At 39.8% G+C, this 22629-nt stretch overlaps 2 protein-coding genes across 5 annotated transcripts in view; both read right to left on the reverse strand.

Annotated features, from left to right (window-relative positions):
* Positions 1-1263: 1263 nt before the first annotated feature.
* Positions 1264-7913, reverse strand: LOC101164245 (protein orai-2). Its single transcript, XM_004076832.4, has 3 exons — positions 7690-7913; positions 3983-4221; positions 1264-3470 (listed from the first exon to the last, which is right to left on the reverse strand). Exons 2-3 carry the CDS (start codon positions 4214-4216, stop codon positions 2907-2909), a joined length of 798 nt encoding a protein of 265 aa, XP_004076880.1. The 5' UTR covers positions 4217-4221; positions 7690-7913; the 3' UTR covers positions 1264-2906.
* Positions 7914-12059: 4146 nt separating this feature from the next.
* The window catches only part of LOC101164496 (ubiquitin carboxyl-terminal hydrolase 28), a 32795-nt gene continuing 22225 nt past the window's right edge, over positions 12060-22629 (reverse strand). For all 4 annotated transcript variants that reach the window (XM_020709131.2, XM_020709129.2, XM_020709130.2 and 1 more), the window contains exons 20-26: positions 22055-22150; positions 20089-20267; positions 19320-19398; positions 15671-15750; positions 15323-15446; positions 14272-14470; positions 12060-13152 (exon numbers count right to left, since the gene is read on the reverse strand). In XM_020709131.2, coding sequence (XP_020564790.1) covers positions 12977-13152; positions 14272-14470; positions 15323-15446; positions 15671-15750; positions 19320-19398; positions 20089-20267; positions 22055-22150 — 933 coding nt within the window. In that variant the 3' untranslated portion in view covers positions 12060-12976. The remainder of the gene's footprint in view (positions 13153-14271; positions 14471-15322; positions 15447-15670; positions 15751-19319; positions 19399-20088; positions 20268-22054; positions 22151-22629) is intronic.

A 22629-nucleotide genomic window follows, 5' to 3' on the forward strand; every position in this document is an offset into this window, starting at 1 on the left:
CAGTTAAAGACCATCTATTCATTGTTAGTAATTTTGTGACAACTTTTAAACTTAAATTAAACATATAATCGAAGTGTGAAATTATTTTTACCAGCAGATCAAAGAGAAAATAGACAAGGTAGGCTTCATTTTTATTGTATGACCTTGGCATTTTGTCATTTTTTGCAGTTGTTTGACATAAAAACTAAGCAAAACATACTTCATTCTGAATAAGCTACAAGTGCACTTTTGTCTTTTGAGGAAAAACAAAATAATACTGAGCAAAACTTTGGTCAGTTCTGTTATTTGGAATGCAATAACAGGTTCCTTAAATCCCTGAATGTGTTGAATCACCTTCACAAAAATCCGCTGCATTCTTGAAGCTGCTCCTCCTCCCGCTCTGTAACCTCCTATCAAATACATGTCAGCAAAACAGAAGCTTATTACGGAAACCCGTGTCCTGACATTAAAAATTAAAATATCTCGTTCCCACAGAATATATTGTTCGCACGAAATACTATTCTGTTCCCACAAGATAATATTGTTTTCCCTCGAAGTGATGAACTCGTGCGAAGGCAATAATTATTCACAAGTAATTCATAAACACGATGTCGCTCTCTGTCCGGCCGCTGGCCGGTAGACAGACAGCCAGCTGATATTGTAGTTTAGGGTCGAATAGGAATAATAATATTCAGGACTTGTCTTTTATTAACATACTCTTTTGCAGTCGCTTTACATTCGAAGGCTAGTAGGCTACATGCTTACTAACTAGCCGATCATTTATCCGGCAGAGCTAGGAGCTATGTCCGGGGAATCGTATGGCAAAGCAGCAAGCCTAGGTATCATAAATCTTATATTTTTCTTATATTCATTGAGACAGTAATAAATTGATCATTCTTGTTTTTCTTTTTCCTTTCTTGAACAAATGTGGGTCACAGAGACATGGAAGTTACCTCTGAAAGGGGCTTTTTCGGCCGAATGGAGACCATATCCGTGTTTATGAAAGACTTATGACGTGAATCAGTATTGCGTTCGCACAAATTAATTATTTTGTTCGCACGAGTTAATCATTTCGAGGGAACGCTATATTATCTTGTGGGAACGGAATAGTATTCCGTGTGAACAAGATATTAATCTGTGGGAATGAGATATATTTTCATTTTTTAATGTCAGGACACGGGCTCCGTAGCTTATAAAAGGCATCCTTGTGAGGCCAAAAGAACAAACACATTTCACATTGAAGCAGCATCAGTTTCAAATATGAAAACTAGTTTGATATATATATTTTTTTTTTGCACAGGCTTCTATAGTCAAAGTAACAGACAGCACAATAAAAATGCTGCGACAATAATGCAAACTGACCGCTTTGCGGGTAAGACTTTAAAACACGAAACATTCAGGACAGGTGAGAACATTCATGCACAAATCCATTCTGTTTCCAGCCGATTTTATGTTGAGCCTTTAAATCAAATATTGAATATGTTTTAAAGACCCACTCTGGTCATATTTTGATCTTTTTCCAAATGATTCACGGTGGTTTTTAATTGTGAGTACCGGTACGCCGTTTTGAGCCAAAAATCAAAAAAACTGTCTTTTTCTAGGACATAGTTTCTGCAGAGCGGCAGGAGTTTTTCAGAAATTCAGCAAAAGACCAAGCTGGCAGTGGGGCCCTTTCCCCTCCCTGTTGCTGACAGTTCAGAGCAGTGGGCCTGTGGCACGCCCAGTGTATTTTCTGAATCACAAAAAAGCTCTTTGTCAAAAAGCTCTTTTTTTTTTTGCTTCTTTTTTTAAATCTGCTCCTGATTCAATAGTTTGAATAAAGAAAATACTCAGAAATTACGTTTTGAGCCCAATTTTCTTAATACATCATCAGGAAAAATCCCATAAGAACATGTTAAAAGTACAAATTTGATCCGTGTGGGTCTTTAAAAGTTCTCACCTCCATCTGAAGCTCTAAAGGACGGCGGGATGAGAATCACGCTAAACTTAAGATGAATGCTGCTCATCCAGTAGGTTACACCAAGTTAATTGATCAACATCTTATGATTTCCCATTTGTTAAAGTCGTATCAGGTGATGGTTTTGGCTCAGCTTCTATTGCTGCTATTGCTTAAATATAAAAAAAGGTTTAGTCAGATAAACTCGTGACCCCAGACATGATAACTCATATTCAAACAGCTGGTTGTTGTTTTTCTTTGCCTCTCCTTAACCTTTTTCCTAATCTGCGGAAAAAAAACTACCTAAGTAAAAATAGCTCTCCATTATCCCTTGTGCCATCTTGTGGGGTCCAGATGACCCCGCTCCCAACGTTAACGTGCCTCGGAGGCACGTTAATGTTGGGAGAAAAAGATGGCACAAGGTTTATTGACCATCATCCAATAAATGAAGAGGTACAGACCCTACAAAGATACTGGTTAACCACTAAAGCCTTAGTCACATGCCCCCATATAGGGGTTGACCTGCATTTCTGTGGGTTTTTGGGCCGACGAGAGGAGCGGCTGCACCTTAAAGGTTTCTACGGCCACATTCGATGGTCGTGTGTATGGAAAGTTTATCGCAACGTATTTGTACGGATAACGTGAGTCATACGCACTTATGACATGACGTAGAGGTGGTGCTGATGTACGGTGTCCTTACTGCCCGTGTCCACCTGTTAAGGGAAGTTGTGACGAAGGCCTTAAGTGAAAACATCGTTTGAAAACAAAGTTCTGGATGTCTTCACAAATGGAAAAAGTAAACGGAACCCAACAGCCCTTCTTTCGGTAAACGTTGCCACACTGTCAAATAGGCCCAAAGACCAAGTGGCTGCACGGTTCAATAAATAAGCAGTAAGACATGCATCGGTTTTTCACCAAACCGTCAAGCCCGTTAGGGTAGAGAAGCCAGACGGCTGGATGAGAACGTGGGAGGAAGTGGTGGAAGCGGCGGTCACACACTCTGAAGGCCTCTCTCCTGCCCGTCTAGCTGGACCTTTATCTTGTGTAGTTCTTCGATCTCCTGATGGTGGCGATCAGTCTTGTGACGGACTAAAGTGCGATAGAAGTGAACAGCGAAGACCACAAAAATCACGGCGACAGGGACCATAATGATGGTGGAGGCCAGCGCGGCGTGCCAGCCGCTGTCGGTGGGCCCCACTGTGCTGGGCGTTGTCGCCCCCGGGGAGGGCTTTTTTCTCTCTTTGCCAGAGTCTACGGGCAGGAACTTGACCCAGCAGAGGAGCACCACCTCCGCTAGGAACAGCAGGATGCCCAGGGCTGTGGAGAAGCCCCACGCCAGCTCTATATAGTGGTGCATGCGCTCATGCGGCGACTCGCTGACGGAGTTCAGGTTGTGGATGTTGCTGACGGCTTCCACGTTGGGAAGGATGCAGGTGCTGATCAGCAGGGCGAAGAGGTGCACGGCCACCAGAACCGTGGTGCAGACACTAAAGGCAATGATGAGCTCTCTGGGGTAATTATACTGCTCCTTCAGCTCCACCTCCACCATGGCGACCTAAGACCCCAAACACACACTGGTTACTACATTCAGGAGGGAATCCCATAGGAAAGCCCCTGATAAACGCGGATTGCGTAAGCACTCAAGCGCAGTGAAATGTTGTGCATCGGTGCAAAGCTGTTTTTCTTCACGTCAGAATCCACTGGAATTGCATTAATTGCATAAACGGTTGAAGAGGAGCTCCAGCATTAACACTAATTCGACTATCGTTCCTGTAAGAGGGTTAATAAGCACAGGAGTGCTCTTGTCTTTCATTTTGAAAACCAGTTTGAAAGTAAAGCAAATTCTTTCCTTTGCTAAAAATAAAAAAAATGCAGATGGAGGAAAGATTTAAAGCGGTTCCGTGTTCAGCAGGTCAAGAAAGAAGAAGTAAACGCTGTATAGAGAGCATTTCATTTCTCTGATTTATGGCCTCGCATCCATAAAGATACGGATGGTATTAAAGAATCTGCTGTAAAGTAAAGAAAGGATCGAATGCTGTGGCAGAGAAGACGGCTGCAGCGACTTACCATTGCAAAGCCAGAGAGCAGAGCGGACGTTCTGCTGGAGGCCTTCAGCTTCGCACGACTGAGGTAGAGTTTCCTCCAGGAGAGCGCTTGCACTGAATGGTGGTTAGAGCTGACCAGTTCCAGGTAACTGCGCCGCACCCAGTCCCTATAGTCCATTCCTCCAGTGTCCAGAGCGCCGTCCCCCGACACTCCTGGAGCGGGAGAGCCCACAGGCACGTTCAACTCGCTGCTCATGGCACCTGAGTACAAAAGGAAGGCCACTTCATCAGCTCTCCAAGCTGGAAAGACTTACCGGTACACAAATCATCTTAATCAAAGGCTACAAATCACAAAAATTACTAAAATACAACAACAAAACGAGTAAGGTAACTTCAACCACCAATCATAAATAAGAAATCTCTTTAGAAATCCTTATGCAAGATGGGAGTCGGAGTTGAGTTTCCCCTTTTCAATAAACTGCTGTAACTCCCTGTTTTAATGTATTTTGGCAAACGTTTTCCCATAAATCCCACTGGGAAGCTGTGATTGGACCATCTGTGGGTCACAGAGTGGCTTCTCCTGATCCAGCGTAGAGACCAGCATGAGCTCTAGCAGAAGAAACGATTCTAAAGCTGCAAATGTGCACAAACTACACCCACGCCACGTGTGTTCTCATTTTCCTCGTATGAGCTGGAATCTGGATCTAAACTCTGATATCGCTGACCATTTTTGTTGAACCGCCACCGTTAGGTTGGGGGCGAGAGGGGCTGTAAGAACGCGGCAGAAAGTGTAAACAGATGGATGATGGGAAGGGCGGTTAGGTTACTCCAGTCAACAGTCCTACCCACAACTCAAGGTGGATTTCTGATAAACTCTCGCCGCTCTGCAGGAACTGTCTTATAGGTTTTTGGCCAAAAACTACATAATCGTGGTTAAAAGACCACTCAAAATGATTTGAAAATACATTAAAAAAAGATTGGAGTGGGACTTTAAAGCTGACAAAAAATAGATTGTAATTTGATGTAGATTTTCCTCAGGAGGTTCTTCTCATTTGCTATAATAATCTTTTTCACAAACCTCCGTTTCTGGAAGTGTTGTGAAACATCTAACACCAACTTACTCAATGATTTCAAAATGCTGAGGGTTACAGAACCTTTCCCGTTTGTAAACCGCACAATATTGTGGCACATGCAAACATGTAAAAACACCAAAACAGGGATTTCCATCAGAGTGGGTCGCTAAAACTCCATATGGAGGGAGTCACAGCACAACAGGCTTCTATGCATCACCACAATAAATATCTGACGGAACAGGATGTGTTTTTTTACCATTCATACAAAAGGTTCAATATATAAGTGGGTTTAACTCAAAACATTAATCTAAAAGAAACTGTACTAGGATTCAGTTTCTAAATATTTTTTAGCTAGTTCTGACTGCAGTTGTAACTTATCTTGGGCTTGAAAATAGACAAGCGAAACCGATGTTAGCCTGATAACCACTTCATGTGTGAGATTAGGGAAACATGTCAGACTTGTAGCCACTGACTTGCATTTTCATTTTAAATTTTAAGATCTTGCTTTCGTTTTTTAGTTTGATCATCCGCATTGCATTTTCAGGATCATACACGTAGATTGTGTATTTCCACCTGCATTTTTCTGTGATGACAACAGCAAACAAACACAAGGGATTATTTGCTACACTACAAAAATAGGGGTAAGAAAAAAAGGTCTTACCAAGGATTTGAATTTTAAGAAAAAGATGTTTTTTCAAACTGAGATTATTTAACTGTCGAAAAACATTCTTGATGAGATTATAATTTTTTCGCAAGACAGAAAATAAGACATTTTTTTCTTGAAAGAAGGGCCTTTTTACTTTCATACAATTCCTCTTTTGCAGAGTGAAGCTGGAACTGACATCTCTAGCCAAAACAAGTGAAGCAAATGTTCAAAGTCTTTTGTTTCAATCTTTCAACAGCTGTCTGCCTCTATTAACCAGTCATTTATTTACACAGCCTTTGAAGAGCACACCACTAAAACTCCTTAAATAAACAAACCAGAGCTGATTTTCAACTATGGAATACTTATTTTCTTGTTTCCTGCCAAACATTTGGTCATTGTTAGTGAAGATTTTCAAACAGGCAGAACAAATTTCATTTTTAAAGACCAACTTTGATGAAAACGGTGTTTTTGCTGATTTGAACATGTTCTTGTGGCATTTTTCTCTTGATGGAGGACAAGAGAAACATCAAGAAAATTAAGCTTAAAATTGTATTTCTGAGTATTCGTTATTCAAGTCGTTGTGAATCAGGAGCACATGGGAAAAAATGGCGTTTGAAAAAGATCGTATTTGTGACATAGAAGAAGTTTAAAGCTCCCTGCTCCACTCCATTCTGATGCATCCAATGTAGACGACTCGATCCATGTACGTCTTTGTTTTCCTCGTCTGAGCTGGAATCTGGATCTAAACTGTACGGCCGTATAGTTCAAATACTGCTCGACATTTTTGCTGGACCGGTAAAGTTAGGTTGGGGTTGTGAGGCGCTGTAAGCGCCAGGCAGAAAGTGTAAACAGATGGATGATGGGAAGGGGGTTGTGCTTACTCTGCTTTCACAGTCCCACCTACAACTCCAAGGTGAATTTCTAATGAACTGCTATAGAAACTATGTCCAAGAAAACCCCCCACAGCTTTTGGATAAAAATATCATCATAATTAAAAGAACACTGGTAACACTTTGAAAATAAAGCTAAAGAGGATTGCAGTGGGGCTGTAAGATGGAATTTTAGTAGTATGCGAGTATGGATATTGTTTTTATCTTTTTATATCTCATATCTTATAATTTATTGGCATCAAATCAATTTTATGTCTAAAAACGTAAAATTTAACTTTAATTTAAAGCCAAACAGACAGACATCTCTCCGTCTTTGCATGTGTTCTCTGTAAAACATTGCTGTGATTTTGTTTTTTAGTCACGACTCAGAGCAGATTTGCATCTCAGTAAGTACAGAAACACACATTTGTGTTCATGTAGGCCTGCATTTGTGTCACAACAACGTTTACAGAATCCATCTCCACTTAGAATTGTGTCAATATAAATTACGAAGAGGGTTTGGTGGGTTTCCATTTAGGAAATGCAGACAAATCAGAACTTAGCCACAGGTTAATACACTCCCTAGTGAATTCTAAAAATGCAAATACGTGAAACAGCAAATACATTGTCAGAATAATATGCTGGGCTCTTGGGAAATCTTACATTTGTATCTTTCTGCAAATGTTGTTCATTATAAAAGTCTTTTTGAAACAGGGAAATAATATCACTAAAGATCTATTATTTATGTATAAATGAATGGGATTCAGAAAAACCACAGGTTAACAGTAAGAGTTAAGGTTTAGTGGTGCATTCAGTTTCACAGTTGTGTGCATCTTTCAGTCTAAATGTATATTTAGAACACCAGCACAACATCATAAGCAGGATCCGTTTACGCAGAAAACCAATCTCAGCTTTTACAATTATTCTTAGTGATACCAAAAGGGAGAAAAGTTTAACTAAGGAAAAAACGCGTCAAACTAAAAAAGAAAAAAAAAAAAAACATTTGAAAAGTGCGATAACCGCTTTCAGGAAACGGAATACTTCTCTAGCTAGCTACTTAGCATAGACGCCGAAACTGTTTCAAACGAAACATTTGTTCATTTTAATCGCGTTTCATTGAAGGAACTTTTCATAAACTCACCTGTGTGATGAAGTGCAGATTAAATGAAAGATGCCAACTCCTTCTCTGTTCCGTGGGAAAACAAGAACCGCTCCGCTTATTCGTCACACAACTTCCGCTCTGCGCGTGCTCCCTCCACCAACAGCTTCATTTAGAACCCGGCAATTAAAAAAAAAAACTGCGTCAAAAGCTCCTCGAGGTTCAGTCTGTCTGATACAGCTAGTTGTAGAAGGTTTGAGTGGCAGCAAAAGGGGAGAGAGAGGGAGGGGAGAGACTCCGAAACCAGTCGAGCTTCCGGTGAGGCGTGTTACTTTCAGTATAAAAGCACGGTGAAACAATCAGTCTTGAATTTTGACAAATCATTTTACAGACGTACAATTTATCTAGCCACAGGGGTTGCAAGCCAGTTGCCTCTGTGCCGGTCCCAAGCCCGGATAAATAGAGAGGGTTGCGTCAGGAAGGGCATCCGGCGTAAAAATTGCCAAAATAACTATGCGAATCATCCACACCACTTTAGACATACCGGATCGGTCGAGGCCCGGGTTAACAACGACCGCCACCGATGCTGTTAACCTACAGGGTGTCGGTGGAAATTTGACTACTGTTGGTCGAAGAAAGAGGGGAAGCAGAAGGGTCCGTGACCAGAGAGAGAAGGGAAAAGGCAGGAACATAGGTTTGAGAATAGGGACTCTTAACGTTGGCACAATGACAGGGAAAGGCAGAGAGCTGGCAGACATGATGGAGAGAAGGAAGGTAGATGTACTGTGTGTGCAGGAGACAAGGTGGAAGGGCAGCAAGGCACGTACTTTTGGAGGAGGATACAAACTGTTCTATCATGGTGTTGATAGGAAGAGAAACGGGGTAGGAGTGATTCTGAAGGGGGAGTTTGTAAACAGGGTTCTAGAGGTGAAAAGAGTCTCAGACAGGATGATGAGCCTAAAGTTGGAAATTGAAGGGGTGATGGTGAATGTAGTCAGTGGGTATGCGCCACAGGTTGGCTGTGAGTTAGAAGTGAAGGAGAGATTCTGGAGTGAGTTGGATGAGGTCATAGAGAGTATCCCCAGAGGAGAGAGAGTTGTTATTGGAGCAGACTTTAATGGGCATGTTGGTGAGGGCAACAGAGGTGATGAGGAGGTGATGGGCAGGTTTGCTGTGAAGGAAAGGAATCTGGAAGGACAGATGGCGGTGGACTTTGCGAAGAGGATGGAAATGGCTGTAGTCAACACTTACTTCCAGAAGAGAGAGGAACATAGAGTGACATACAGAAGTGGAGGTAGGAGTACTCAGGTGGACTACATCCTATGTAGACGAGGTCATTTGAGAGAGGTTAATGACTGCAAAGTGGTAGTAGGAGAGAGTGTAGCCAGACAGCACCGCATGGTGGTGTGTAAGATGACTCTGGAGGTCAGGAAGAAGAAGAGAGGGAAAACAGAAAAGAAGACCAAGTGGTGGAAGCTACAGAATGAAGAAACTTGTGAGGAATTTAGGCAGAAGTTGAGGCAGGTCCTGGGTGGTCAGGATGAGCTTCCAGATGACTGGGAAACTACAGCAGAGATTATCAGGGAAACAGGTAGGAAGGTGCTAGGTGTGTCATCTGGAAAGAGGAAAGACGGTAAAGAGACTTGGTGGTGGAATGAGGAAGTACAGGAATGCGTCCAGAGGAAGAGGTTGGCTAAAAAGAAGTGGGATGTAGAAAGGACTGAGGAAGGTAGACAGGAGTACAAGGAAGCGCAGCGTAGAGTGAAGAGAGAGGTGGCAAAGGCCAAACAGAAAGCTTATGATGAGCTATATGACAGGTTAGACACAAAGGAAGGAGAGAAGGACTTGTACAGACTAGCCAGACAGAGAGACAGAGATGGGAAGGACGTGCAACAGGTAAGAGTGATAAAGGACAGAGATGGAAAGGTGCTAACAACCCAGGAGAGTGTACAGAAAAGATGGAAGGAGTATTTTGAGGAGCTGATGAACGTGGAAAATGACAGGGAAAGAAGGGAGGAAGATGTGGTTGTTGTGGAGCAGGAAGTAGCAGAGATTGGAAAGGATGAGGTTAGGAAGGCTCTGAAAAGGATGAAGAGCGGAAAGGCCGTTGGTCCTGATGACGTACCTGTGGAGGTATGGAAGTGCTTAGGAGAGACAGCAGTGGAATTTCTAACGAGGTTGTTCAATAGGATTTTAGAGAGTGAGAAGATGCCCGACGAATGGAGGAGAAGCGTTCTGGTTCCGATCTTTAAGAACAAGGGTGACACGCAGAACTGCAGCAACTATAGAGGAATAAAGTTGATGAGCCACACAATGAAGCTGTGGGAAAGAGTAGTGGAAGCCAGGCTTAGGAAGAAGGTGGAGATTTGTGAGCAGCAGTATGGTTTCATGCCCCGTAAGAGCACCACTGATGCCATTTTTGCTTTGAGAATGTTGATGGAAAAGTACAGAGATGGTCAGAAGGAGCTGCATTGTGTGTTCGTAGATTTAGAGAAGGCGTATGACAGGGTGCCGAGGGAGGAGCTGTGGTACTGTATGAGATTGTCTGGAGTGGCAGAGAAGTATGTCAGAGTAGTTCAGGACATGTATGAGAGAAGTATGACGGTGGTGAGATGTGCTGTAGGTCAGACAGAGGAGTTCAAGGTGGAGGTGGGACTACACCAAGGATCAGCTTTGAGTCCTTTTTTGTTTGCTATGCTGATGGACAGGCTGACAGACGAGGTAAGACAGGAATCTCCCTGGACAATGATGTTTGCGGATGACATTGTAATTTGCAGTGAGAGTAGAGAGCAGGTGGAGGAACAGCTAGAGAGGTGGAGGTTTGCTCTGGAAAGAAGAGGCATGAAGGTCAGTCATAGTAAGACAGAATACATGTGTCTGAACGAGAGGGATCAAGGTAGAAGCGTTAGGTTACAGGGGGCTGAGGTGAAGAAGGTGCAGGAGTTTAAGTACTTGGGGTCAACAGTTCAGTGTGATGGGGAGTGTGGAAAAGAGGTGAAGAGGCGAGTGCAGGCAGGTTGGAGCGGGTGGAGGAAAGTGTCAGGAGTGTTGTGTGACAGAAGAGTGTCAGCAAGACTCAAAGGAAAGGTGTACAAGACAGTGGTGAGACCAGCTCTGCTCTATGGGTTAGAGACGGTAGCAGTGAGACAGAGACAAGAGGCTGAGATGGAGGTAGCGGAGATGAAGATGTTGAGGTTCTCCTTAGGAGTGACCAGGTTAGACAGGATAAGGAACGAGTACATCAGAGGGACGGCTCATGTTGCCTGTGTTAGCGACAAAGTCAGAGAAGCCAGACTGAGATGGTTTGGACATGTTCAGAGGAGGGATAGTGGATATATTGGTAGAAGGATGTTGGAGATGGAGCTGCCTGGCAGGAGGGCAAGAGGACGGCCAAAGAGGAGATATATGGATGTCTTAACAGAGGACATGAAGTTGGCTGGTGTTAGGGTAGAAGATGTCCATGATAGAGTGAGGTGGAGGACGATGATTCGCTGTGGCGACCCCTGATGGGAAAAGCCGAAAGAGAAAGAAGAAGAAGAAGATTTTACAGACGTACAATTGTGCCAAATTTACTGCTAATAAGCATTATTAGAGTAAAAAATAAACTGAAATAGTCTTGGATTTTTATAGTAAATTGAAATATTCACAAAATGGTGATGATAATGAGAAGGCATTTGCTTTTTCTTTTACATAAAAGTTTGTTCCAACTTAATTGTACCAACGTCTGGAATTTAAGTGAAAGATAATATAAAAGGAAAAAGTTGCTGAAATTGTAAACAATTAGTAAAGGTTTAACAAAAAGAAAAAAAGATGCCTTTTTATAATTTTTCTTTTTGGCTGATCTCCATAAATCAGTAAAAGATTTTTAACCATTTAATGAAATTGAAGTTGTGCCCACCTGTAATAACATGGGTTGCACTTCCTTTTGCCTTTGGATTTTCCAACAAAAATCTGAGATTGATCCATTTCTGTGCTGCTCAGTTTCACAAGGATTATGTCCTAATCCCAGTTTAATTGCATGCGGTGCAGTTAAAGCAGGATAATAGCAAAAAATGTTACTTCATGACAGTTCAGCCGACTATAGTCATACATTCTGTGACTGACAAATGAAATGGCTCATGTATATTTTAGAAGATTAGGTGTTGCCATTCTGAGTACAGCATAATTTAATAAAAGATCCATCTCCTAATCAAGACAGAAAAAAAACAACAGTGCAAAGTGACCAGATGTTATAAATCAGAAATAATTTGCGTGGTTTTCCAGCTAGCGGATGGGGGTAAAGATGTTTTTTTTTTAAATAAAACATATAAAACACAATACTACGGGATCAATACCAAATTAGAAAATAGTTAAATTTGTCAGAGAACTTACAAAATAATTATAAAACACAATAGCCACAAATAAAACAGAACTCATTTGAAACATTTATTTCATTTAACGACAGAAAGCGTAAACGTGAAATCAGCAGCAACTAAAGGCTGTTGCAGTAGTTTTATTCTCCAGCTCTGAAAATCCCCGTTCAGAAATCAAAATGGGACGTCTCTGGGACACGATAAGGAAAAATGTATTTCCTTATTTCCTCTTTCACTCAAAAAATAAAAGACCAAGACATGTTTTCCTGCAGGGCTTTGCAGCAGAGCTGTCATCAGACAATAAGTGCACAAATGTACTAAAATAAGAGCAGCATCTCAATCTAAAAGCTGTGTAGAACTTGATTCTATTCTTGTTTTTTTTATTCTTTTGATTTATTTCTATTTTAGGTTTGTACAAAGACATGAAAACATTTTTTTCTATTCACCATCAGTGTTTCTCACCATAAAGTATAAAGAGATTTGTCCTTGAAGCGCCATAGGTAAGAATTTTGTTTCGATGGTTAAAAACGTGTATCTTGTGTGTAAAATGTGGTTGTTGGCCGATATTTTGTCATTTATAGTTCTTACAGTTAAATAATATAACTTAAAAGTACTTCTTTGTCACTGACAAGTTTTTTTTTAATTTTTTTTTTTTTTTTTTACAAAAGGTGGGTAAATGGAGAGAACACTTGAACGATCAAACAGAAATGCAGACATACGACACAAAATCTTATTTTTTTCCCCACGTCTTTTGAGTTCCCAACATGGTAATGCTGTTGGAATGAGCGCTGACAGCTCTGCCTGATCCCGTCTACACACAATGTCAGCCTGGAGCTTGTCATGTTAACACATCATATTTATAGAAATGTGCAATAGTAAACCAGCTTTAATAAGGTCTTATCAAAACTGAAAGATCCACTTGAAAAGTTGCTCATAGCGATGCCGTCCATCTCAGAGAGGCTCCTGTGTGGTTTCATTTACGTCACAGTTACTATTGTGGCTTTGTGAATGGACTCCATAACAGCAGCAAGCCGGCTGCACAGGTCGTGGGCCTGGTTGACGTGGACTTTGGGTGGATCTTTAAGAACTACCGTCTCAGCAGAACCATCCAGAACTCTGGGAAGCAATTCCCCCAGTTTTACCTGCAGTGAATCTGAACACAAGGACAGCAGAGAAGGGAAATTTGTGATTCTGTTTGAGACTTTATTCTGTTGATTTTTTATTCTGTGATTCTGTTGAGGTTTGAGACTTTACTTGAATATTTTAACTGTTGACTACTTAAGAACCAGCTTTGTTTGGCTAATGCATCAAGCTGATGCCAGACTTTTGCTGATATTAGCAGGAACAAAGATGAGCGTAGAATTATTGAGGAATAAACATTTAAATTGTTCATTGAAGCTAAAGAAAACACCATCAAAACAACTGTGTAAAGATTTATTAAATAAAAAAAACATACTTGTCAGATTAAAAATTTAAAAACTGTTGGTGTTGATTCTCAGTCCTCCAGATCATTACAAAATGAAAAGTTCTATACAAGATTCAACTGCACAAAAGTGTCTGGTTTAAATAAAACGCATGGGCGGGACCCACATGGAGTTAAAGGCGGAGCCTCAGAGATCAAGCTGTCTTATTTCCGGGTAGGAAAAGGAGCTTGCTAAAATATTTCATATATGTCCAGCACAAGGGGCACCCACAGCTTCAGACGAGCACCTCATCTGTTTGCCCAGCTGTTGGACAGGACAAGTTTAAAAAAAAAAAGACAAAACAAAGGAAGCGCCTAAAACCCCATAGACTACTATGGAGATATAAACGACTATTACTTAGTCTTTATATTTGTACAAATCACTGTTCTGGCTCTGCTACCTTCTTTATGACACGATATTGATCATTTTTTTTCATGATATTTTTTCTTTTCTTCTTGCAAGTTATGCAAGTGACAAGCTGACCAATCAGATGCCTCAGTATAAGTAGGTGGTCTCACGTCTAATGTTCAAGACATGTGATTGAAGGATTCCGCTTTCAAGTGGTAGGGGTGTGCTCTTCCCACAAGCTCACTCCTAATTGGCCAGAGGGGTTGCCATAGAAACAACAACTTAGACCAATTCAGACCAATCACTGCTCACTGACGATGTCTGGCTCCAAAATGACGAAGACTCAATTGACTTCATTGGGTTGTAGCTGGAAGTAATTCATTTTCTATGGACGACATCACTCTCGCTCACTCAGTCCAGGTCTCGTATACAGTCAATGATGGACTCATGGATTAACTCACCATCCATGTCCTGGCCCAGGCAGCAGCACCAGTGACTGCGGACACTCTCCATAGCATCCCGGTCCTCTTGGGACACGGTTGTGTCCCGGCTTATCAGGTGAAGACAAGGAATAACGGATTCCTCCATGATGGAAACACCTTCCTTCACTTTGCCTTCCTCGCCACTGCGAAACAGCCGTGACGCGCTCTCGTTCAAAGCCTAAAGCGAGGAATTTATTTGGACAAAGAGACGGTTTCATTTTAAATAAGAAAACAACAGCAAATGCTTGATGAAAAATCAATCACAAGATTCTTTTGTGTTTATTTTGACGATTGAATTTAAAGTAATCAATAAAAGATCGTTTTCTGATCTATATTTGTGGCTCAGTTGAGTCAAATTCTAAGACTTTTCATGTATTTATTCAAATAAGTGAAAATATCAGATTCACCGTCTTTTCCGAGGACAGTCTGTTATTTTCTGTTCTATTTGAATTAAAAAGATAAAATAAAAATAAAAAGTCCAAATTTTTAGTTTATTTATAAGTGCCCTAATTTATATAATGCAAAATCCTTCTTGACCTTTTGCTTCTGGAAGTTTCATTAATATTTTTGTTCTGAAAACACAATCTACCTTTTTCACATAGACAAAATAAAGTCATTACATCCAGCAGCTTTTAATACAAAAATTACTTTAACTTGTATTTTTATGGCATAGCTTTGAATACAAAATAATGCAAAAATATGGAGTGTGTTGTAAAAGTAAGACACGCTTTGTGCTTTTATGCACACAAAGGAAACATGGGATTATTAACCAGTGTTCTTGTCCATAATTTTCTCAAAAAGACATTTGCTGGCCGGATATCAAAAATGTCATCGCAATGGTTCCCAGAGGATGACTGCTATGATCCTGATAAGCCTGGGAACGTCTGGTTATAACCTTAAGAAACACCACATTCCTTTTTTTAAAATAGATGCTCTCATAATCACTCATGAGGGTTTTTCAGTTAGGCCTTTGGAAAAGGGAACGTTTTTTTTCATTGAAAATAAAAGCCTGCACCGATGCCGTACTCACCATTAAACACTTCCTCCTGTAAACTGCGATAAGAGATTTATCCATTCCACGCTTCTCCCCTTTAATTATCAGTGCGTTGTTGGTTTCATACGCGTGAGACAAGTAGTTCAAGGCTTCTTGCATCCTACAGATTAAGAAAAACAATAAGTCTATTGACAAGTTTGATATATAAAAATAGAACCGTTTGTCAACCAGAAAAAATGTCACTTTTTTTGAACAAGTTAAAGCATAATCATGAAGCCCAACAGAATGTTTGTCAAACACACAGCTCACAGACTTCCAGTACAATCTGCTTAAAACTGATAAGCAGGATTGACGTGTCAAAAGCATGCCGTGTTGGACACCTACTTCCCATGCTGGTAGTGTTCCAGACCGGTCAGCAGATGGACAAACACCGTCCTGAACAGCCTGTAGTCGTCATGCCACTCCTGCGAAACCACACAAAACAAACGTTTGATCCTATGCAACCAAATTAGAACTGCTGTGATTACAAGTCAATTATCACTTCACGTTTTAAAAGGTGCGCCTAACTGAATGTCAATCAGAGTAGTCACAGGTAAGGCAGGCAATTGCCAAGAATGAAGGAAAAGTACGTTTCTACCTAAATATGCATCTTTAAATAGTGTCTGAGTCATTTGAGAGCTCAGGGCTGTGATGTTAGGAGAGGCATCGCCATTTGCATCACACTTTTCACACAGAGGCACTTGAAAGAGCTATACAGAGACACAGTCTCTGCGTTTTCATTGACTATAAAATTACACAAATTGGATTTTCGATAATAAATTCACCAAATGGAAACACAGCAATATGAAAAAAATGTACATTTATCGAAAAAAAGATTTTGCGCTTGGAAGAGGTGGTTTTTGACACGTTTTGAAATCAACATATTTAGCAAAACTGCAACTTTTTTCGAATTAATTGAGTCACGTGACCAACAACCAAATGGCAACTGGCTTCCTGGTAGGAATTGGCTGCACAGCGGGCCCCACAAGAGGTCTTACAGCACCACACAGTTCATCAAAAGTTGAGCTTGTCGTGTGGAATTGTTGGATCCACAGCTCCTCTGTAAAATCATCAACCATGATTTCCCAAAATGGCTTCATCCGTAGCCACTCCCACACGTAAGGAGCTTGCTGCTCCATGGTCTGAATAAGACACCGACATCTCCTTAAATAGATAATGATGAGCACTAGTGCCGAGGTAGAAATTTGAATGTATCTGCTGTAAATCAAAACATTGTTTACATCAGTCACCATGTTTTTGAATGACTTATTGCATGAGTTGATTTGTGTTTATTTGCATAGTTATGATTGAATGGAAACAGTGTAATTTATGTAACTCTCCCAAGCTCCACGTGCTGCATCTCTGTACAGAAACCATGGCACAGAAGAAACTGACTGACAAGATGAACAGCCAATCAGGATGCAAAGATCTGTGATAAAGCAAGAATGCGAAAAGTGAACTGCGACATAGTGAGGGACCGCTGTAAAGCAAATTCAAAATTCAAAGCTAACAGAGAGAGCCAGAAGATGGAGCTAGATTATTTAAAAAGAATTCTCCCCAACAGCTCAACAAACACAAGAACAAAAAGCAGCGCAGGACAGCTTGTTATACGTCAGACAGGCTTTACAAAAAGACAGCATAAAATCAAAAACAAACAGAGAAAATCCAATATTGACAAGGCCTATTAAAAGTCAGAATAAAAGTTAAAAACATAGTAAAATAAGGACTAAAATCAACTAAAAGCTCTCCTGAATAAAATCCTCTTGACCTGGGATTTAAAAACAGGAGAAAACAGGCTTGAAAGGAGAGATCTCCTCTATTCTTAAAGCCAGCTTCTGTAATGCTTAAGAGATGTTAGTTGGAAGACATCAAGTATCGGGCTGTATGACGAGTATGAGGGTAAAAGGTCTGAGATGCACGTCAGGGTTTGACAAAGCATGCAAGACTCTTATAAACAATATATTTTAAATCAATACAACCCTGAAAATACACTGAAAAGGTTAAACATGGAGAACTGTAAATCCAAAGAGACTCCTGGGATCAGAAATTCTGTTACCCTGAGGATGCTGTATGTATGGAAGATGTATGGAGAGGCTTTTTGACCAGACCTACGTTTAAACATATTACCTGTGCCAAGAGAACTGCAAACAAGTAGCTGCATTTTGATTGAAACAACAGTGAGAAGCTCTGTCTGTGAGTCAGTAGTGACACAAACTTTCAACAAATACAGTACAACAGAGTACTGTACTATTATAATTATTATTACAGCCTCATTAAAACAGTTATTTAGTTTAATTGAATCAGCCCACAAATGGGAAGAAGACTTTATGCCTTTAGCCTTCGTAATGCAGAAGTGCATTTATTTAACAACCATAGGAAGGTTTGGATGTTTCCAAATGATCACAGAGAGGAGTGTTTGAGGACAACCAGGAAACAAAAACCCTGTCAGTCAACAAAAAGGCAAACTTTTAGGTTTTAAATTTCATTTAGTAAGATCTACTGTGTGTTTTCATTGTTATATTATTGAAGTGATGGTCGCTGACATTATACCCGAAGCTTAGGGGATTTGTGGATTTCATGTTTGGTGTCTAAAAAAAGAATGGAAGATCTGTAAATCTGTTTCCGTTTGTAGTTTTGCTTGAAATTCCAATGTATCTATCTGCAGTCAGCAGTCAACTCTGCAAGTATGGAAATCTCTGTTTTTGTTTCCCCTTTTGAATTTCTCATGTCTCCCCTCCATTGAATCATGACATTTGGTAATGAGGTATAAGATAAATGGACGGGAAAAGGTAAGAAAAAAGGATTTTTCAAAGAATTTAAGCGTCTCCTTGAATTCCAAGACTTTACACTTGATTGAGATGGTTAAAGATTGCCTTAGTTCTGGCTTTGATTTGACCACTGAAGTTGTTCCGAGTCAAAATTTACAACAAGATTTCTAAAAAGACTTGTTTTTTCATTCCTCTGAAGATCGGCTATTAGGAAATTTCCTCCTTTCTGGTTTTTAAGAACACGATCTTCTGCCTTACCAGCCTTCACCTTAAAAAACGTTTGATGGCAAACGAGATCTTAGAAAAGCTGACCTCGGCCTCTGAGGTTCACTTCTGCTAGGGGTCTCTTCAAATTGCCTCTAGTAAAATTGTTAAAACAGTTTTGTAATTTCGCTGCATTCTCAGAAACAGCCAAAAAGTAAAAATGTGAAACACTCACCTGTGCACAAATTCGTGCATTGTGGTGTGTGAGTCACATAAATGGTTTGATATATTAAGATCACCTTTAATTTCTCCTGTCTGATAGCTGAGAATGCATGCAGGTTTTGGTTGTTTAACTGCACAGATTTTCATCATCAGACACAAATTGGCAAAAGCTAAACCAATTTTAGAAAAAAGTTCCTGAACTGGTTAATATTTATGGCTGCGTTTCATAAAATTGAGTCTGCTAGAAGGACAAAAGAAAACATGGAGGCTTTCAACAAAGGCAAGATGGAAAAAAGGTATGCTTCGTCTTCTCAGTTGGAAATATTGTTGATGTTTCTGTGTTGCTAGTATGACCGACAATTTAATTTTCTTTGATGTTGCTAACTCCACGTCATTTCAACTGTTAAATACACGACTTTCCCTTTTTAGGAACACACATGAGGCAAAGCTGTGACTGTTTCATTGTGTTTCCGTCACTCCAGTTGTCTTGTCAAGCTGGAATGTTCACAGCCCTCATTCTCAATGAGGCTAAATGTCATCCGCTTTATCGCAGATGGAATCTCAACCATGCAGATTCAAATAAACTCAAAAGGTCAGAATACAAGAAAACAGTAGCCTAATTAATTCTCAAAAAATTAGAAATATTTTGGGGAAAACTGCAAAAAAAAAACCTTCTGTCAAAATGTTTTTATTTTAGGAGATGTAGATGTTTTAGTATCCTTTTCTATTAACTACGATAAAATTAGATACATATTCAACTGATGCTTCACGTGTTGTGATTATTGAAGCAGATACTGTACCAGGTATTCGTCCATGTCCATATCTTCTGGCTTAATGAGACGAAGTTTGGATCGTGCTTCTCTCATGATACTGATGGCTCTGCATGCGAAAAAGAACAAAAAAGGTAAAACGTGCAGATGAAAAATCTGTTCAAACTCTATAGTTTGGACACTAGATGGCAGACTATGCCTGTTGAAATATTTTACTTTTAACGTAACCCTGGTGCTATCCTAGGCACTTTAACATTGGGAGTTGGGTCATCTAGACCCACTAGACAGTGCTCTGAACCTTTTTTCTTCAATGATTTGTGATCTTCACTGATGTCCATGGATTACATGAAATCTTTCCACCTTTATCCACCTTTGTCATGGTAGGGAGAACACGTCAAAGTAAGGGTGGGGTCATCTAAGATAGCACAAGGGTTGAGCAGTGGTGTCAACCTCCAGGGCAGAGTTCCTACACGTTTTCCAACCAACCTACCATTAAAGCTCCTAACACACCTGATCCAGGTAACCAGCACCAATAAGGCTGGATTTCTGCATCACCAGCAGGAGATCACCCCCTTGAGATCTGGAGTTTGACACCCCTGGTTCAAGGAGTCTGTAGAATACTTTAATAAGACCACATTTTCTCTGACCAGCTAAAATGTGTTAATACACAAACATATAGGCAGACTAAATATACTAAATACTTAGTTATGAGATTTCATCAAGTACTCTTTTTTATGGTGTCAAGGAACTTTTGAAAAAGCCTTGATTAAGTAAAATAAATCCAAATCTGTGTTTTCACCTCTCATCAAAGCTGAGGTTGCGGTCAGTAAACTGCTCAAGCAGCGTCCTCTCGATGATGCGCTTGGGCGCTTTGTTCTGGAAGAAGTAGACCAAAGCGTGCTGCAGACGAGCGTCGTCCTGCGGAGTGGTCTTTTCCTGGGAGAGCTCATGCAGGCGGGAATACTCCTCGTGAAAGGCCTAAAGAAGCCAAATAAATACATTTTGGGATCTCAGTCTTCCTAAATGCTTATTAATAACGAAGAAAAGTTTAAAAAAAAAGTTACAAACAATGGAGTCAATTGTGGACAAACACAAGAGTGATTTATAGACATGTAACCAAAGAAGCACTTTCATTTTTTTTTTTTTTGCTATTACTATGCTTCATTAAGTTCACATCCGAACAAATACAAAAATTGTGTTTTTTGTTAGAATTACAAGCACTTTTTAAATAAACAAATTGCAAAAAGTTGTTCAATACAAATAAACATAGTACGGTATATTTTTAATGCAGGTTTACAGCAAACTGTTTACAGTGATCTGCTCAAAAAATGTAATTCAATATCATATTCTAAACCGCAAAGAAATGTGGGAGAAAAATGAAGGCAGAAGGTTGAGTTGGGTGGACCAGCCCTCTGATCATGGACCTTTATCAATAGACTTACAGTACAGACCAAAAGTTTGGACACAGCTTCTCATTCAAATGAATGTGTCCAAAATTTTGGTCTGTACTGTATCTAGGTTATTAACTGTAGATCTTCACTATGGCATAGTTAAGATATTTCTGTTTGAACCTATCTTAAGCAGCAAATTGGGGAAATGGCATTTGGTGTCGGTGTCAAGAAAGTAAAGAGTAATCCTAACATTTGAGTGTGTGTGTGGACAGGCCCCGCCCTTTTTGTACTACATTTGAACCTTACCGTAACGATAAACAACCAGTAAACTTGTTGCTTTATGCTGCTTCATGGTCTTATCCCCCCTCCCCTCCTATTATCACCCTCCTACCCCCCCCTCTCTAACATCCCTCCCTTTTCTTCCCTTCTTTCCTTTTCTGTCCGGTCCAACACCCAAGATTTTCAAACATGGTTGAAATTAATAAAGTTTGGCCTCAATTACAAAAGGGGTTTATTCAGACATACCTCTGGTTTGTATGAAGATTAATAACCCCTCTTGTTAAAGTAAAATATGTCCAACACAAGAGGCCCTCAGCTCTCATCTGCCTGCCCAGCTGTTGGACAGGACAAGTAAAAAAAAATTAAAACAAAAAAAAAAGAGTAATCCTAATGTAGAATTTCCAACGGTAGAAAATTAAGAAAGTACCGGTATTTCAAAAGCTTCCTGTTTTGTGTCTTTTTAAACCAGTATCTGTCTGTGGTGGATTTTCACAGTTGACTAAAAGTAGTTTGAACTAAACAGTAGTAAAGTTCCATAAGAGTGTCAAATAAACATAAAATTACTGTTAACATAACGTTTCTTAGAAATACTTTTTTCTACTAAAAAGAGAATTAAAAAAATAGTTATTTCTCACTTCAGTGTTAAGATTTTAAGTTCATTTTTCAAAAATATTTTAGCCTCTATTCATGCGCATATTTGTGAGGCACATGACAATCCACAAGAATGTTGTGAATGTTTTCCTGAGTATGCAGAAGAAACCCTCTATCTATAACAACTTGGCTTGTTTTACTCCAAACTGCAGACAAACTTTTGATCATATCGTCAAATATGCAGCCAATTATTAAAAATCTATGCTAAAAGGAGAAAATCGGTTATTGAAAAAAAAGTGAATTTGTTTGTTTTTACCTAATTCCCTAATTCAGAATTTATTTTTTTCCCCTAATTCTGACTCAGTTTAACTATTTTGCCACAATTAGATCTACACAAATGTAACTCTAAAACAGCAGACAGCTGTAAAATAATAGTGAAAGTTTAAACAGTTTTTACAGTAATCCAATATAATCATCTCTAACAAGGATTCTCAAAGATCTTACCTTGATGAGGCCAGCCTCTGGGCCTTCTTTATCAAAGATTTGTCTAGCCTTGGCGATGGCTAAAATGACGCCCTGCATGGCTGGAGTCAGCATCATCTAGGAAAAACAAACAAACTCTTGATTGTGAGAGCTCACTTCAGAAAGAATTTTTTTCTTTCTGAAATTCCAACACAAATCACGCAGTAAAAAAATATCAAATTTTTTTTCTTACATTCTTTACATACTGTTACATACAATTAAATATTACTACATATTGTTACACAATTTTACAAGTAGTTGCATACTAGTACATAATTTTACATATTGTTAAAAAACTGTTACACATTGTTACATACTAGTACATAATGTTGCAAACTGTAAAAATATTATTACATAATGCTACATTGGTACATGGTAAATGGCGAATACAGTATTCCCCTTGCATTTGCAGGGTGTAGGGACCAGAGACACCCGCCCAATAGGCAGAATCTGCAAATATGGAGAACGACCCCACCCCATCAAAGAATGTCCGTCACCGATCATTACTCATCAAAAACCCTTCTGAAACATTTCTGATGCTTTGGAACATTGGAATA

Source organism: Oryzias latipes, chromosome 14 (assembly GCF_002234675.1).
Source record: "Oryzias latipes chromosome 14, ASM223467v1".
NCBI lineage: Eukaryota > Metazoa > Chordata > Actinopteri > Beloniformes > Adrianichthyidae > Oryzias > Oryzias latipes.